This window comes from Oculina patagonica, chromosome 11 (assembly GCF_052425735.1).
Source record: "Oculina patagonica isolate OP01 chromosome 11, crgOcupat, whole genome shotgun sequence".
Classification (NCBI taxonomy): Eukaryota; Metazoa; Cnidaria; class Anthozoa; order Scleractinia; family Oculinidae; genus Oculina; species Oculina patagonica.
Window position 1 is genome coordinate 9,202,586 of NC_135768.1, and position 17,231 is coordinate 9,219,816.

General features: G+C 41.0%; 1 protein-coding gene across 1 annotated transcript in view; it reads left to right on the forward strand.

Annotated features, from left to right (window-relative positions):
- The window catches only part of LOC144631037 (uncharacterized), a 117,131-nt gene that overhangs the window by 51,730 nt on the left and 48,170 nt on the right, over positions 1 to 17,231 (forward strand). The window contains 9 exon segments of the mRNA XM_078489398.1: positions 3,956 to 4,123; positions 4,754 to 4,924; positions 5,320 to 6,120; positions 6,635 to 6,946; positions 8,806 to 9,132; positions 10,556 to 10,879; positions 11,173 to 11,499; positions 12,055 to 12,384; positions 13,040 to 17,230. Of these exon segments, the coding sequence (XP_078345524.1) occupies positions 3,956 to 4,123; positions 4,754 to 4,924; positions 5,320 to 6,120; positions 6,635 to 6,946; positions 8,806 to 9,132; positions 10,556 to 10,879; positions 11,173 to 11,499; positions 12,055 to 12,384; positions 13,040 to 17,230 (6,951 nt within the window).

Genomic DNA, 17,231 nt, shown 5'->3' on the forward strand with positions numbered 1-17,231 from the left:
TTTCATTGTCAAGTGAAAAATAATAATAATAAAAAAATAGCTAAGTAGAGTGTTAAATTGTTTTATGCAGAAGAATAAAACGAGTAATGATGTAGTGTCCAGTATAAATTAATAATAGTTGATTAACTTAGGTGATTAAACGCCAAAAGGTGGATTTCCACTGTCGCATATTTTTTTTACGTGCGTTACGAGTGTAAAAAAATAAAGACAATGTATGAACGACTCACGTAAACGTGTACGCAAATCGTTCATACATTGTCTCTATTTTTTTTTTCAGTGGAAATCCACCTTAAGGTAGTTGGTCAAACAAATACATTTGCTCGCATGGAGTCTGATTGTGTATCGACTTTCGGTTTTTGCGCGCGGATGTATAACATTTTCATAAATGAGGCAGTCCATAAATGAGGCAGTTTGAGGATGCTATTACCATTTAATAAAAGGACAGACAGAAAAAACTGACGTCAATTAAACTCAACACGCAATCAGAATCCATTCGGGCAAAAGTATATGTTTGACCTACTACCTTAGGTGTTTAATCACCTAACTTAAACAACTATTAATTTATACTCGACACTACATCATTACTCGTTTATTCTTCTGCATGAAACTATATGACACTCTTCTAGCATATATTAACTTAGCTATTTTTTTTATTACTTTTCATTTGTCAATGATATCGTGACGAAATCGAAACATTGTGAGTTTTTATTATGTTTTATTCTGACAGTGGCCTTGCTGGTCTGTGGCGCTTAGAAAAGAAACTATCTTAGCGGCTTCGCAAAACCATTTTTGTGTCCGCCTATTTTAAGAAACTTGAGTTAACATCATGAAGTCTTCGTCTTGTGAAGTATTGTTGCAGTTCTTTCCGTCAGTCTTAGACGTCAACAACCTCTATTCGACGTTCGTCTCTAATTGTGTCTTCAACAATATTCTATGCCTTTTTGTCATCATGTTGAACATTTTAACAATCTACGTGATAAGAAAAACTTCGTCGTTACCAAGGACTTTAAAAACATTTCTCCTGAGTCTTGCTATTTGTGTTGGACTATTTGCTCAACCATTTTATACCACAGTACTGGGCATGTTGTTACATCACAACAATCCTGGTTGTGCCATGTATAAGGGTTTTTACATCACTGGATATTTGTTTTCTGCAGCTTCATTTTTAGGTGTTGTGGCTCTAAGTGTAGACAGATTCTTAGCTATTTATCTTCATCTCAGATATCAGGAACTTGTGACTCACAAGCGTGTTGTTGCTGTGGTGATTTCAATATGGGTGTTAAGTGTATTTGCTTCTTCGACGGCGTTGTGGGTTCCACTCTATATTACCAACGTTATTGTTCTCATTTTTGGAGTCAATTGTCTCGTTCTCACAACAATGGTTTACATCAAGATTTATTTAACCGTACGTCGCCACAAGAATCAGATTCAGGCCCTGCAAGTTACGCAAGTCACACAGACTGGCGAAGTGGCAAATTTTGTAAGCCTCGTTAAATCTGCAGTTGGTATATTCTGTGTTTATCTCGCGTTTTTGGTTTGTTATTTGCCTTACGTTATTACTTTAGCTGCCATTCAAGCCAACGGCCCGAGTCAGGTCGCTTTGAAGAAATTGTTTCTTTTCTCATTGACTCTCATTTTTCTTAATTCAACATTAAACCCTGTAATTTACTGTTGGAAGATGAGATGTATTCGACATGCTATCATTAACATACTGCGGAAGATGCCTTGGCTCAGAGATCGAGCATCAAAGTCAGTAGTTATCGCAGGGCTGGCCACGCTATTTCAGGATTATTCGAAACTCTAAGAAATTAGAATGCTATAACACTTTTAAGGACGAATATACGCCTTCCTGCTATTTAGTTTTCACAAGGAAACTAAATAACTGTTAAGAATTAGTGAAACTTAGAATAGGGAATTATAAATTATTGATCGAAACTGGCAGATATGATCAAATCCCAAGGGATAATAGACTCTGCCCTACGCGTGAATCAAACCAAATTGAAGACGAAGTCCATTTACTTTTCCATTGTACTAAATAATGTGGTTTTAGAGATGAATTTTACAAAAAAAGAGAATCACATGCCAAACATAACACAATTACCTCCTATGCAAGCCACCAAAAAATTAATGAATTCTGATAATTATTATTTAAACTCTCAACTAATGAAGTCCATTGTGAGATGCTTATTCTTACGAAATAATTTTCTTCCGAATGAAAGTAATGCAACACATACATAATTGTTTTTTTTTTCATTCCTATTACACGATTATTATTGTTATAAGTTTCGCTTTAGTTTAGTTATACGCTTTTGCAATTCTGTATTTACTTATAGTCATGCAAATAAAGCTTGTTGTTGTTGTTGTTGTTAATAGTTGTCGGTGTTGATAATCGCCAACTGTACAATGCAATAACCGAGGATTATTTCTTGGGCTGCATGAGGACAAATGACAGCGCATTCAAACTTAGAAACGACACCTTTATTATTAATTCTGATGCAATACGTTCAGTGGATTTTTTGCGACTGATTTTATTAATTCACAAGTATAGCGAGGACTTTGAATTTACTTTGTTTGTAATTTGGTGATCAGTGCATAAAGTTGGGACATTTTGTAAATAACGTTAACATTGATCGATAGAATCTAAATGATTAATGATATAATGCTCAGTGAAATAATGAACAGCATGTCACTAGCGCGGGGCCTGAGTGTGTTCTTCCAAAAAAAACGAAAACTTGTTCTCGTCCCCATAGCTCTTTCGTTTCTCTTAGCCGGCTGGGCCTTGGCACGAGAAAACGAAGGGCTCTGGGGACACAGGATTTCCACTCCTAGATTCTAGGATTTCCGGTCTTCGTGTATGCAGTCATGACGTTCAAAAGAATGTATGAGAGAGTCGTACGTTTTCGACTTCCGTTTAGAAATTCTTTGTTCCAAACAGCCAATAAAAAAAAAATTAGAATTAATTCAAAACTTATATGTCCCCAGAGCTCTCTGTTTTCTCGTGCCAAGCCGACTAAGAGAAACGAAAGGGCTATGGGGACGAGAATGACGAAACCTATGCATCAACGGCCCTTTTTGTGCTAGAGACGTTCAAGACCTCTCGAGCCGACTTTAACGTCTTGTATAAGACGGTAAAAAGGAAAGATGCATTTAACGCCTCAGACGTTGAATACTTCTGGAATAAAAACGTGACGCCCTTAAACGGGAACGCTTTTTGCACCGAGTCGCTTAAAGTTTCTTTGGCGCTGAGTTTACTCGTGTCCAGTGTCTTCCGAGAACAGAACCCAGTCTCTTTTTAGAACAATCTTTTTTTTTCTTCCGTAAGGCCGTGCTGTTTTTAAACTCCGGTCGTAAAATGGCAAAGCCATTTCCAAGTTTAGTGGTTCTTAGACACTTTAATTGGTCTTTCGCTACCTCATTGGCCTTTTTCGACAGTAATAAACTTTAACATAGTTTCTTTACAACTCGGGAATCTACGTGCAACCAAGAGAAACTGCCAGCTAAGGTAGTTCTTTAACTAAAAGTACGAAGGACATCAACGCTTTAGCATATTTTGTATGCCTATGATCAGCCCAGTCAAAATGTTTTTGAGTTGTATGCAAGATGAGAGGTAGCAGACAGCAGAGACCAAGAGCTTCTTTGGACGTCATCTTGTCTGTAACTGCAAGAGCACTGGCTGCTGGCCATCATGCGGCAAATTTTTCCACATAATGTTTAAGCCGTTCCTAGAACCCAGTAACCCTGCCGCTCAGCATGCATAGTCAGTTCGTGTGCGGCTTTTAAAAATCAAGGCAAATTTTGACTGGCGGGCTATTTGAACACAATTTTGTTTACCCCAGGACCGATCAACTGAAAACAAGGCTCACATTCTAAGCGAAATAATTTGTAAGACTTTGTGTTGATTTTTTTGTTTGCGTTGCCAGGTTTACGATGAACTATTTTTTTATCGTTGTTTCAGGCTGTGGGTCAAGATCTTGTAGACAATGAAGCCATGCTGGAAGCAGTTAACCAGGAAGCATTTGACTTACTGCAGGAAGTAAGACAAGGTGAAGGACTCGTGGATATGCTAGGATTTGAGGAACAGCTCCGATTGGTCAACGAAAAGTGGAATCAGGCCAAGTTAAAGGTACAAATTACCTTCTCATCTCTTTATTTTCATCCCTGTTCTTTTTCCGTTCATTCATGTACCTGTGAATCTGTAAAAAGAGTACTGAGGGGGTGGGAGGGGGGGGGTATGAAATCCCATTTCCCAGCTTATTGTTTTTCCGATTTTCAAAATCCCATTCCCAGTTTTATTCGTATTTTTTGTTTGTGATCCCCAGTCCCACAGACCAAAATCTCATTTTCCCAGTGAAAATTCGTCCAAATCCCAGTTCGCATTTGACCCCTTCAGGTCCCTCAGTAAACAAAGCTCGTCCGTTTTTTTTTCTCTCTTTTCAATTTATGTCACAGAGCTTGAATTACAACTTGTCAGGGCAGTCGCATGGTCTTATTCGGGGGATGACTTCTTGGGCCCTTGCCCATCAAGTGAACATGGAAAGCTACTTGCCCAACAGGAGAATCATCTTGTCCTTTTTTCGAGCCCTCTATAAGTATCCCAACATTATCGTGAATGATTGTGGGTAGATATTTCAAATCGTTATCCCGAATTGTGTAACTTTTTCTTCATCTTTACCACTAAGTCTCAGTCTTAGAGTAAAGTACTGACTTGCCAGTACAATAGTTCATTTATGGTGTTCGTATTTTCCCTGACAAGGTTGGCGTTAAGCAACGGTCCCTGGAACAGGTGGCTAATGAGTTTGAAGTTCTCGAAAAAGACAAAGAAGAGATTCAGCAGTGGATATCGGACGTCAAGAAGGAGTTGAGCACAACCGCTGACGAGGAAGACCAGAATCCGGAAATTGTTGTACGACGCAGGAAGTTAAAGGTTTGTTCATTGCCAAAAAATTAAAAGATTACTGGCAAAGTAAGAAATTGTATGTAAACAAGCCAAAATTTAGTGTAATCAAGCTCATTCCCGTATAAAAGGTTTTGCGCTAGACCTCATTTTTTAACAAAGGTAAAAATAAACTTCGGAAAGGGCCCGATTTACATTCACTTTAAAAAAGGCGCGGTTAAGTCATGGAAAAGAAATCTTGGAAAGAATTGTTGTTAAGCTTGCCGGAGAAATACGAAAGTTATTAATCAGTCAGTAACAAGCTACTCGGTGAAAATCCCTTCATCTCCCGACAGTGGAACTCAGAATTTTTCACACAACGCGGTAGTCTTTCATCATTATAGAACTTCGTGAACTAACTACCGTAAGTAATTTGTTATTTGCAGGATGAAGTGGCTTCACGCGAGAACCAATTGAAAAGACTCAGTCTTCAGGCCTTGAAGCTTGTCGAAGATTTCTCAGATGATGTTGAAGTTGACGTGAGCGAGTCCTTCCAGCCTTTCTTTCAAGAATGGGGCAGCGTGCAAGAACTTGCAGGAATCCCATTAGATGTACAACAAAAGGAGACGTTAGGAAGACTCAAACGTCCAGCTTCTGTCCCACCGCTGTTCAGCGTTCAAGACGATAGCGAGGAGGAGTTCTCTTCGGAGATTCCCGAAGCCCGTTTGTTGCGTAAGAAGTGGGTTCGGAGTCGCTCGTTCGGAAGCGAGAATTCCCTCAGTCTGGACGTACGTGATCGGAAGAGTTCGTACGAATGCTCGATGGATACGCTTTGGAGCTCGAGTAGCACGTTTTCGATCAACATAGAAAACAGGGATGACGAATACGACGAAACTGCAGGTATATACATCGATAACATACTTAGAAACAATGAGGTCTTTGTAAGTGAGCCAAATCTGCTCGAACGTCGCTCGAGGGAAGACACTTTATCCGCTCAAGACTACCCTAAACTAGAAGCTGCAAAAGCAGCGGACACTTCACTTGAGGTGGAGCAGTGTTCCAAGGAGAGCCTGGAGACAGTGACTGGTGATGAGACGCCCAGACCCGACAGGACAGAAGAGGAGATTAAGACTCTGCTTGATGATGTCATAGAAAGGATTGTAGACACTTGCAAGAGACTTTCTGTGTGTGCTTACACGCCTGACGATTCGGTGGAAGAGGTTGAACGAAAACTACGAGAGAGCAAGGTTTGTCATTCTCAAGCATATATTTTCTTGTTTGCTTCCAGTAACCTGCCGTTCTTTTGTTTACGGCCAGTGACCAGCAAATTAACATGGCGAAGGTTGAACATAGTAGTACTATAGTAGTGGGTTTATCTCCTCAAGAAGTTGGCTAACAATTGTACAGGGCAATTTTACAATGTGGTAAATGTGGGCAGATTCACTTACAAAGTTACTAGTCAAGTGGCTATTTGCTGAAAACTCAGGCTGGTTTTCACACTATAAGCACAAGCATAAGCGTAAGCGCTTAAAAAGAACGAACACGCATTATTGTTGTGCTGTTCTTTCCAGAAATAAGCAGGAACATTAGCACAAGAAAAACAAATTTCCACCACTGTTCATTAAATCAGCGTCTACTAACCCAGCTACTGTGAAAAATTGTGACTCAAGCCAAGAATTGTGCACTCCTCAAAAAGCAATAGTGATCGTAAATCTTAGCTGGAAGTTATTAAAATTATAGTTTTTCTTTCTCTTTTCTCAGACATTGGAAGACGACTTACAATCTCACAAAGCCGAGTTAGAAGACTTGAAAGAAGATATGCTCAAGAAAAACTTAGACGTGGCTTCTGTCGATCAAACTTTGGCAGCGGCTGGGGTCAAACTTGACGAAGCTATTCCATCTGCGCCAGATATGGACGTAGAAATTGAATTTGTGGTCGAACAGTTTAGTGGATACATTATTGCCGTGCAGGAGTGGGGTACGTGGTTTGGTCCTGCGTTGGCCACCCTAGAGAGGTGTAAGGAACCGTATAAGAACAGAAGCAGTCTTGAAGATATGAATGATAAATTACAGGTGAGTTCGAAACTAATGCATGTCTCGCTACATGTAAATGTTCACTGTGAAAAGATCTTAAACACCAGTTTGGTATTTCAGACTGTACTTTATGTAATTTTCCCCCACCCCCCTTCAATTTGGTTTGTTTTCTTGGGGTCCTCTGGTTGAAATCATTCTTAGCCGAAAATACGCATATTCCAAGACGTGTTATACTAGAATATATATACAGTCGACTCCCGATAACTCGAACCCTCGCTAACTCGAACCTCGCGCTAACTCGAACCAAAATCGATTTCCCCTGGATTTCCGTGATACATTTACTGTAATTTTACCCTCGGTAACTCGAACCATGTCTGTCAATACATGACAAGTGAAAGCAAACAGCGTGCTGTAGTCTAAAGCGTTGAAATTATTTTGAAATTAAAACGTACACGGGTTAGAATTGAACGCCCCTCAAAACACGAAATGTGATAGGACATTGACGTGCTACAGACGTTCAGTTCGTTTGTGGAATGACGTTCTGATGTATACCTGACAGTGATTAAGAAATATGTTGTTCCTTTCTCTTTCGGCTTATCTATACTCTAATTTAATTTGTTTATTTAAAATGTACACTAGTCTACACTGTTCTAGATCTATGAATAGAATCAGTAAACACCCTTTTTCCCTTATTAGCGGTAATTTGTTTTCAACTCCCGATAATTCGAACTCCCGATAACTCGAACCATTTTCAATTTCCCTTGAAGGTTCGAGTTATCGGGAGTCGACTGTATTAATAATAATTTTTCATGAAAGTGGCGTTAAATAACCTCCAGTATTTACCGACTATTGGGTAATTAAAAAATAAAAACAAATCATTTTGTTCAAGTGTCAATGTATTTAGCACAACAAATAGCACTGAAAATAAGCAAACAAATGTCGTTTGCCTGTTAATTAATGTGTAGACACCAAACTATTGAAGCCTGCCAGAAAACGAGTCTGTGCGCTGGCTAAAGAATTCGTGCCCGGTTTCAGATATGTCCAGGATTGAACGCTAATGAGATGCACGTTTCGTTAATAAAAGTTCACCAAAACACACCAAAATCTGTCAAATATGAAGTAATATGGAAATGTCAAATAACACAGTCAAACGTGAAGTACTCATTAAACAATACACTTGCGTTCAATCCTGGACATAAGTGCCCGGCTTGAGGTCTTGATACTTGTTGCTAACCAAAGGAATCATTGCCTCTGGCGATGACAATGACGACATGAAAAAGGAACCCTATGCGAATTGTTCTTGCCAAGGTCATATTATGAAGTTCGAATCAACAAGTTTTTGGAAGTTGATTGTATAATGAAATTAAACGCTAAAAAATGGAACGACGTTTCGACCGTTCGACGGTCATTTTCAAGTTAGGTGTTAGAATAAAATTACATGTGTAAATATAGTAAAAGCGCTAAAATATGTACATACAAACAATAGACAATAAGAATAAAAAGGCTAAAAATGGCTAAAAAATAACTTTGTGCGAATGGCATGCATAGTTGTAAAAGATATAATTAAAAACGTAAAGCAAGCGAATAAGACGACGAGAATAAGAACATTAAAATACCTAAAAATATCTAAACAAATAATTTCGCGCGGAGCGAGTCACTCTGTTTGTTAAGTTTCGGTTTCAGAAGTCTAATAAAAAGCATTTCAAAAATCAAACAGTCAAGCTTGCTTTGGCACTTCCTTAAAATCTTAAAATTCTTCTCAATGACCGTCGAACGGTCGAAACGTCGTTCCAATTTTTTAGCGTTTAATTTCATTATACAATCATATTATGAAGGTTAGGAAATAAAAAACATTTCTGAGATTTAAATTTTGTAATCTCTCACTTTTTACTTATCAGGTACTTCTTGACGAAATGGACAAGAACGATCAGTTGATTGGCGAAGTTTACAGCAAAGGCGATATTCTACTCCAGGTCATCTCGGGTCAGAGTAAAGCTACCGTAGAAAGCGAACTGAACCAGCTAGAGGAGAATTGGGCCGAGTTCTGTCAAGACACGCTGTCAATCAAAGGCGTGATTGAGGAAACCATTCAAATGTGGAACGAGTTCGAAGAAAACAGAGACAAACTGGCCGAGTGGTTAGGGGAACTGGAGCGAGCCCACACTGAAGCGTTCACTGGACCGGCGAACCTTGAGGCCCTCAGGGATAAGTTGGAGGAGAAAAAGGTAATGCTCATGTTCAGTTTTGATTGACAAGAGAGTTTTAGAACAATACAAATCAAGCTTAGGCGGGATTAAAGAAAATATACGGCTGAAGTCATTCCGCTTTAAAATGAGAATAAATTAGTTAAGAGCGTTTTCGAATCTCAAATTTGGACAAAAACCTTTTATCGAAGATCAGATTTAGGGTCGTGTTTTAAAGATACATTGTAATTAAAATACACACTGAAGTGATTGAAATCTTTAAGAAGTTTCTCCTTGCAGCCTTTGTGTTACAATTTCATGAAGCAAAGTTAGTTTAAAGAATGGTAGCTAAGCTTAAATAGCCTTCAAACAAAGACTGATTTTCGGCTTTTGAACATTAGCCGGGAGTCTCCCTATGTTACTTAGTCACTACTCAGTTTAACTTACGAAATTTGAAGTGAAAAATCGAAGGAGGAGATCGCTTTTGTTAGATTTCTGTCAGTAAAGCGCGGGGAAACGTGTGTGAGCAAGCAACGATTGGTTTTGGCTTTACTTCTGATTGAATGAGAAAGTGGTGCAAAGTTTTTAAACCAATAGACCTTTTTCGCTTGGGCGGTTTGTTTTCCCATTACAGACCACGTGATGTTCTCTAGAGAATTTGCCATTTATCCACATAAAAATTATTTATTTATAGACACACGACTATTTGAAAATTTGAAAGCAAGAATTCTCAAGAGTATCATCACATGGTCTGTAATGGGGCAACAAAACGCCCAAGCGAAAAAGGTCTATTACTAAGCGTTGAAATGTAAAACCAAAGCCAACGCGAACATCTTTCAGCACTGAAGTTGAAAACTCTCTACACCGAAATGATTGTTTCATCAGGATCTTTATATCAGAGGGCTTCTTATAGCGCAGTCGAGCTAGTTATATCGCGGTTGAACTGTAGCAAATAGCGTGCCGATCAATCTGTGACTGTTATCTAGTTTCCTGTCACCAAACATTTTTGAAAGCTTTCTGCTCCGCCTTCAGAACCATATACAAATATTAAAACAAAGTTTCACAGCCAATAACAAACTGCAAATATTTTTGTCTTTATGGGGTAAAATTCTGTAATTTATCTTTGCTCCTTCTCTCTTTTTTTTTCTGGACAATTATATCCAATCTTAGATGTAAGTTCACTTTTGCTATCGTTATCGTAAACGTTCTTCGAAAAAATGTAACTGTTGTAAACACCAATGTATAAGTAACCATCTAAGCACCATATTGTAAGCAGAGCATTGTTAAGTAGAGTAATGTAAGTAGCGCCCTTGTGTAAGCATTATAATGTAAGTGATGTAGTTAAGTAATGTAAGTAATGGTTGTAAGTAGTGCTTCTTACCGTAATGTAATGTAATGTTATGTAATGTAACTTGTTTGTGTCTTGCAATTAAAAAAAAAAAAAAAAAAAAACATTTTCTTTTAGAATTTGCGCAAGGAAATGAGCATCCAGGAACTCGTGCTGGACTTTGTGAACGTCAAAGGCCAAGAACTTAGCAGCAAAGTTGAAGAGAATCAGTCCATAGAAGCTGATCTACAGCAAATCAACGATATGTGGAACAACGTACAAGAATTAGTGACCGAAAGAACCAAGGACCTCAGAGGCATGGTGGCTGAGCTGAGTGACTTTGAAGAGGACCTTGGACGACTGGGGGACATTCTGAACTATACAGAAGTGTGCCTCCATGAAAGCGAGAGCACCAAGGTTCCAGGGTACAATGGTCTTCAGAACCAGCTTGCTAAACTGAAGGTAAGGGTGTAATGAGACGACGTTAAAGTTTTGTCGGAGCTTCGGCGCAGTATAAAGGTTTAAACGGCGCCGCCTTCGATTTTGAAGAATAAGAGTAACCAAAGAGGCACTCCAAAATTTCTAAAAGAGATATTCTTTGAGAATTTTTGAACTACCTTATCTCATTTCCAACCGATTCTTGGTTCTACTAAATTGTAATCAACCTACTCTCCTGTAACTACAATTTTTTTTCTGGATGAGTTTCCTTTCTCTCATTGCTTTTTTTTGACGAATTACCTTTCACTCGTTTCTAGGCTGTCGCGAACAGCTTTGAAGGCCACATGGCTCAACTATCCGATGTGCACGAACGAGGCTCGCGGCTTCGAGAACGCTGCAACGGCGAAGGACGAGTGACAATCGAAGGAAAACTTCAGACTCTTCAGCGACGCTGGTCCGATGTCAAGGAAAAGATCTCCAGCAAAGTCCAGGTTGTAGAAGGCGAGATAGGAGAGTGGTCAGCCTTCACTAAGGAGCTGGATCAACGGTTAACAGAGCTACGTAACGCTGATATCAGTTTAGGAGCAGCGATTATTAGCACGGCAGAGCTTAAAGTGCTTGAGGATCAACTGGCTAAAGTCAAGGTTTGTTAAAGTAATGAGTTTTAACAGAAAATTTAAACTATATCGGAGGGTCCGCCAGGCTTTTAGGCCTCAAGTGCCAGAAAGCGCAAACTGGATAGTTAACGCGACGCTTTACCTTACAAGCAAATCATGAGAAGAAGCGATTCGTAATAAGCCAAACAATTGCTGGACAACACTATTCGGTTAGAAGCCGCAATGGAAACAGTTGAATTTTCCAGTAGTTAGTTCAACTAATCTGGTGTGCATGTGTTAAGACAGTTTAGTTTCTGCCGTGTCATTTGTTGTTTCAACTAATCAAGTATTTGTTTAGGTAAGTATGCAAATTTTTGAGTTGTTCAGGTGTAATGGATTGATTGGACAGTAACGATCAATTTTTTTACCGCACTTTACTCCCAAACTGTGCCCACATCAAACAAGTAATATCTAACTGGCTAGCTTTGAAGCGTTTTCTGCGTTATATCATAGTTACGCTGACTGTACCTTTGAATTCTGCTATATAAGAAAGAGAATGATATGGAGCTTTACAAATGACTCTTTGTTGATTTCTTTCAACAGGCGCTTTGTGACGACCTTGAACAAACCCAGCCCCAGCTGGGACAACTCTTGACCAATGGCCGCCTTCTGTTAGATAAGGTCCCGGATGAGGACCGTGCGTTTCTGGAAAGCCAATTAAACGCGCTGGAAGAACTGCAAGCGAACGTGATTCGCAAGTCACTGGCCAAACAAGAGGAACTCATTCGATACATCGTTCAACAGCAAGATTTCCAGACGCAAGTCCAGAGCTGTATGCACGTTCTGCAGGAGGTGGAGACGTCTTTAGGCGAGTGGGAGCTGGGTGTGGCGTCTGGACTGAGTGAAATGAAGGAGAAGCTGTCTCTGTGTGAGGTAGGAGCCCGTCAAGGAATTGGGGGGGGGGGGGGGGGGGATGAGCTTTAGGGACTTTTCCTTGCAAATGACAGGGGTGCCCGTCTAAATTTTAAGGGGTTAAAATTTATTGATTGGTACCGCTTAGGATCGGTTGCTTTATTCTAAAATGACCTCCGTTAGTTGGGCAGTAATTGCGGTACTTTTTAGGGCATTGAGCAAAACATTGTCAGGGTCAGTTAATTTGTTATTTTATAGTGGGTACCTTTTAGAGGTCAAACGAATTTAACCCACGCTAAGAAAACGAGATCCTGGTAACTTTTAGGGGACCCTCCGTCATTTTTATAAGACAGTTTTCTGCCCCCGGATGTAGGAGTCATGATTTTTTTCTATTCCGTGATGTACAATTCAAATAGCAAAAGAAGTATTTTTACGTTTCAAAGCCCAACAATTAAGTATTTGATTTTTAAGTTTGTCGTTTGTAATCAGTCTTAACCATTAACATTCTTCGTTGTCCCTTTGGAACTGTTCTGGACGTATACCACACTGTTACTCTAGTAATGTCCTTAGAAAAAGTCTTATATTTTTTTGTTTGAAGCTTGTGATGTCTCGTAATGGGCCGAAATTCAGTGATTGTTATTTGTTTTTGACATCATGTTTTCTTTTTTCTCTCCAGCCTCTGCTAGCAGAGTTACAGACACAAAAGGAATTTGTGAACAACCTCAGCGACAAGGGAAAGAAAATTGTACAAGACAACCCACGCAAGAAAAGGGAAACGCTGGAGAAACTGAGGGCTGTCGGCGACAAATGGAAAAGAGTTCACAGACTGGCAACGGAAAAGAAAGACTACCTCATGAAATGCATCTCAGAGGTAGAAACATTTGAAGTCAAGTACAACGAATGCATGGAAGCTCTTGAAGCATTTTCGAGCCAAACAACAGAAATGGTTGATACTGATAAAGATTTGTCGCATGTCGAGAGTTCGGTAGATGAAGTGCTTCGCGTTGGCCTTCGAATCTCGTCGCTTCTCCAAGAAAATGAACGCGAGATCCTAGAGGCGCGTCTCGAGAAACTGAAAGTCACGTGGCAAAAAATGCGCGACGTTCGCGAGGAATCCGCGCGTGTCCAACAACGCGAAGTTCTCAAGGCCGAAGAAGCAAAAGCTTTGGAGACATCCAATCAGTCCTTTGTGCTCGAAGTGGAGGATTTTAGCACGTGGTTGAATGAGGCAGAAAATACTTTGCAGATAGACATGTTTACCGTTCCAGAAGAGGAGCAGATAAACGTTATCCGAAAACAGGAGAAGCTCTACAATGAAATCCAACAACAGAGCTTGGTGGTGGGTGACATCATGACAAAGGGGAGGAAGGTGTCCGCGCGAATGAACGAATCGGAGCGAGCGGCTGTCAAAGACCAGCTGGAGGATTTGTCTGTACGGTGGGACAAAGTTCGGACGCTGTCCGAGTTGCAGGGCAACGAGATTGAACGCTGCATTGGCGAGCAGTCGGAGTATTACGAGGAACTTGAAAAATGCGTTGTCTGGTTGCAAGAGGCGAGCGCCGCCATTGCTGCAGACGGTGCCGATCCTAGCGATGTTGCTGGTGTTAAGGACGAGCTGCAAAAACACAGAGAGCTTTGTCAGGAGTTAAAACACAGAGAGGACATGGTGAACTCCGTGACGGAGAAAGGCAGGAAGCTTTGCGATAAGCTGCCGCCTGAGGACAGGGCAGCGGTGATGGAACAGTTAGCTCGTGTTAAGGATGAATGGAGCAAGCTGCAACAGGAATCTGAAGAGAAAGATAAAGAGCTAAGGAGGTGTCTCGGTGAAACCGTTGAAGACAGCAGCGGTGCAGTAGCTGAAGATGTGAAAGACTGTTTCAAAGAAATTGACGAATGGTCTGAATGGATGAAGGCGTTGGGAGCTAAGGCGGAAACTACGGAGGAGAGAATTGCGGTGCTTTCCGAAGTAGAGACCCGCTATAATGATCTGGAGTCGCTCATTGTTAAAGGAGAAGAAATCTTGGGGAAGGTGACTGAGACAACAGAGAAAGCTCAATTAGAGTCCAAACTAATCCAGCTGAAACAGGATTGGCAGTCACTGAAGATGATAGCCAGATCTAAAAGACGCCGACCTGGTAGGCAAGGAAGTGAGCTCGAAAGTAAACAGGTCTTATTCGTAGGCGCGTTAACTGGGTTTAAGACTTGGCTGACGGATGCAAGAGACAGAGCGCTTGGGAAGACCTCCGCGCAAAGTGTAGATGAGTTGCAAGAAGCTTCGAAAGTCTGCGGTGAAGTGAGAAGTGAGCTCTTAGATAACAAAGCTAGGTTTGAAGATTTGATGCTGAAAGGAAAAGAACTGGCTGCCGAATGGGAAAACGAAAACGTGGAAACCAAGGAAGTTGTAGAGGGCCAGTTGGAAGCGTTAAAAACAGAGTGGGAAAACCTCGATGAAGATTTAGGCAAGCAGGAAGGTTTACTTCAGGATTCTAATAAACAGTTTCAAAAGCTGGAATCTGATTTGGAGAGGGCGCAATCAGCTTTGGCGGAAACCGAGTCTAGGCTGAGTGATATCACAAGTGTTGAAGATTTTGGTACCGTGGAATCGGAGCTGCAGAGTTTGCAAGGACTTCTTTGTGATGTAGAAATGTGTGAAGCTGGTATTGCTTCAATCGAGACGGATAGCCAGTCGGTGCACCCAAGCTGTCAAACGATACAGGAGGCATTCAACACTCGCGTCTGTGAGTTGACAGAAAAACTTTTAAACGTCAAGGAAAATATCTCAAGCCAGATTGAACGAGATCAAGACACACTAAACCAGCGGAACGAGTTAGCAACAGAGCTTCTGGAGTGCAAGGAGTTGATCAACAAAGTGGAAAATTCTGCAAGGGAAGAGCTCAAAATGGAGAATATACCACTTTTGGAGGAAGGTGTAGTGATCACTAAAGAAGCTGTAACGTCGGCGGAGAGCGCAATGGCCTCTTTACACGAGAAAACCGAAGAACTGCTTAGCAAGTTAAAACCATCTGAACAGGCAGCTTTGCAAGTAGAAATGAACGATTTGAAGTCACATTGGGATTACATAGGAGGAAATGCTAGCGATAGAGTCGGGAATCTTGAAAAGCGTATCGCAACTTGTCGAGATTTTAGCCAAGAGTTGGAATCTTGCAAAGAGTGGGTTGAACAAGCTAATGGCGAAATTAAACGGATAGAGTTTGTTTCTGGAGATATTCCCGCGATGGAAGAAGAGGCTGCAAAGCTGAAGGCTATAAATAGCGAGTGCACATCTCCGGAGAATATTGTGAATGCACTGTTAACGAAAAGCGAAGCGGTTTTAAAAGATGCTGATGAAGCTGAAAAGCAAATGTTTGAGTCGCAACTGGCCGAGTTAAAGAGTTCTGTCGAAGAAGTACAGGAGCGATCAAAAATGGAGTTGGATAAACTTGAAGAAAAGCTTGGCGAGAATCGCGAGTTTCAAGAAGCCTTTTTGGAGTTAAAGGCTTGGATTGAGAGCGAGGAGAGTTTGGTAGAAACATGGTCTGGACAAGTCGACGGGCCTTCGTTAGAGACGAGGCTTAAAGAACTCGAATTGAAAAGGCAACGCGTTGAATCGAAAGAGGACGAACTAAAAAGTTTGCTAGAAAATGCTGCGCGAGTAATAAAGAACTCGGATGACGCTGAGAAGGAAGGCATCGAGTCTCAACTGTCATGTTTACAAAACTCGTACGCGGAACTGAAAAACAATGTTGCGGACAAGTTGCAATCACTGCAAAGTGTAAATGATAACGTGAAAGAGTTCGAAGCTGAGTTGCAACAGTGCAAGGACATCGTGCAAGGAATTGAAAGCGTCGTCACTTCCGATCCGCCATGTTTCAGCGACATCGAAGAAATGGAAGTTTACGTTCAAGAGCTAAAGAAAAAATTCGAAGACGCTTTAGCTCAAAGGTCCGTTATTTTTCAACTTGAAGAGAAGACAGACGAAGTCGCAACGATGATAGACGTAACGGAAGATTCCGACGCAGTTGTTAATAAATGGAAAACGTCGCTTGCTCACTTCTCAGAGAAGATAGCCGAAATGGAGCGCAGAATTGCCCTGGAAAAAGACCTTAACGATAGCTTTGAAGAAGTTTCTACTTGGGTGGATAACATCGAGAAGGAAATGTCACTTGTATCCGAGAATGCCCAAGAAGTGGAAGAAGTGGTCGGTCAAGTCGAGAAGCTTAAAACTTTGAACGACGAATGCGCCTCGTACGAACAGTTTGTCGAAACACTGCGAAGCAAAGTCGAAGATTCTCCGCTTGAACAGGGCGAGGGCTTCAAAGCAGGACAAGATCGACTCAGCTCGTTAGAAGCCAGAGTTGAAGAAATGCACAGACTTTTGGCGGCAAAGCTGGGTGACGTGGAGACCTGCGTCACTGACGTGAGTGACGTCACAGAGACAATATCTTCATGTAAAGAATGGCTGTTGCAGAAAAAGGAATTGATCGTTGACGGGGAGGAAGGTTTTGAGCTCGGAAACGTGACGCAGCTTGAAGAGAAGCTTGTCGAGTATCAAAAGCTGAACAGTGAGGCGTCTACAGTGCTTCACGAAATTATGCAAGCTAGAGAAAAGGTCGGCCAAGGCGTTGGGAAAGTTTCTACCGCGATAGAAGAGTCGCTGTCGAAAGAACTGAACAGTTTGTGTGACACTTTGATGGGCTTACAAGAAGAGTCGGCCGCTAAGTGTGTACAACTGGAGCAATGCCTCAGTGATGCGAAAGAATTTCAAGATGAAGTCACTCGTTATGAAACGTGGCTGTGCGAAGCTAATGACGTCCTGCAAAGGCCTGTGGAAACGCTGGCAAGTTTGGACGCTCTGTCGGGACAGCTGG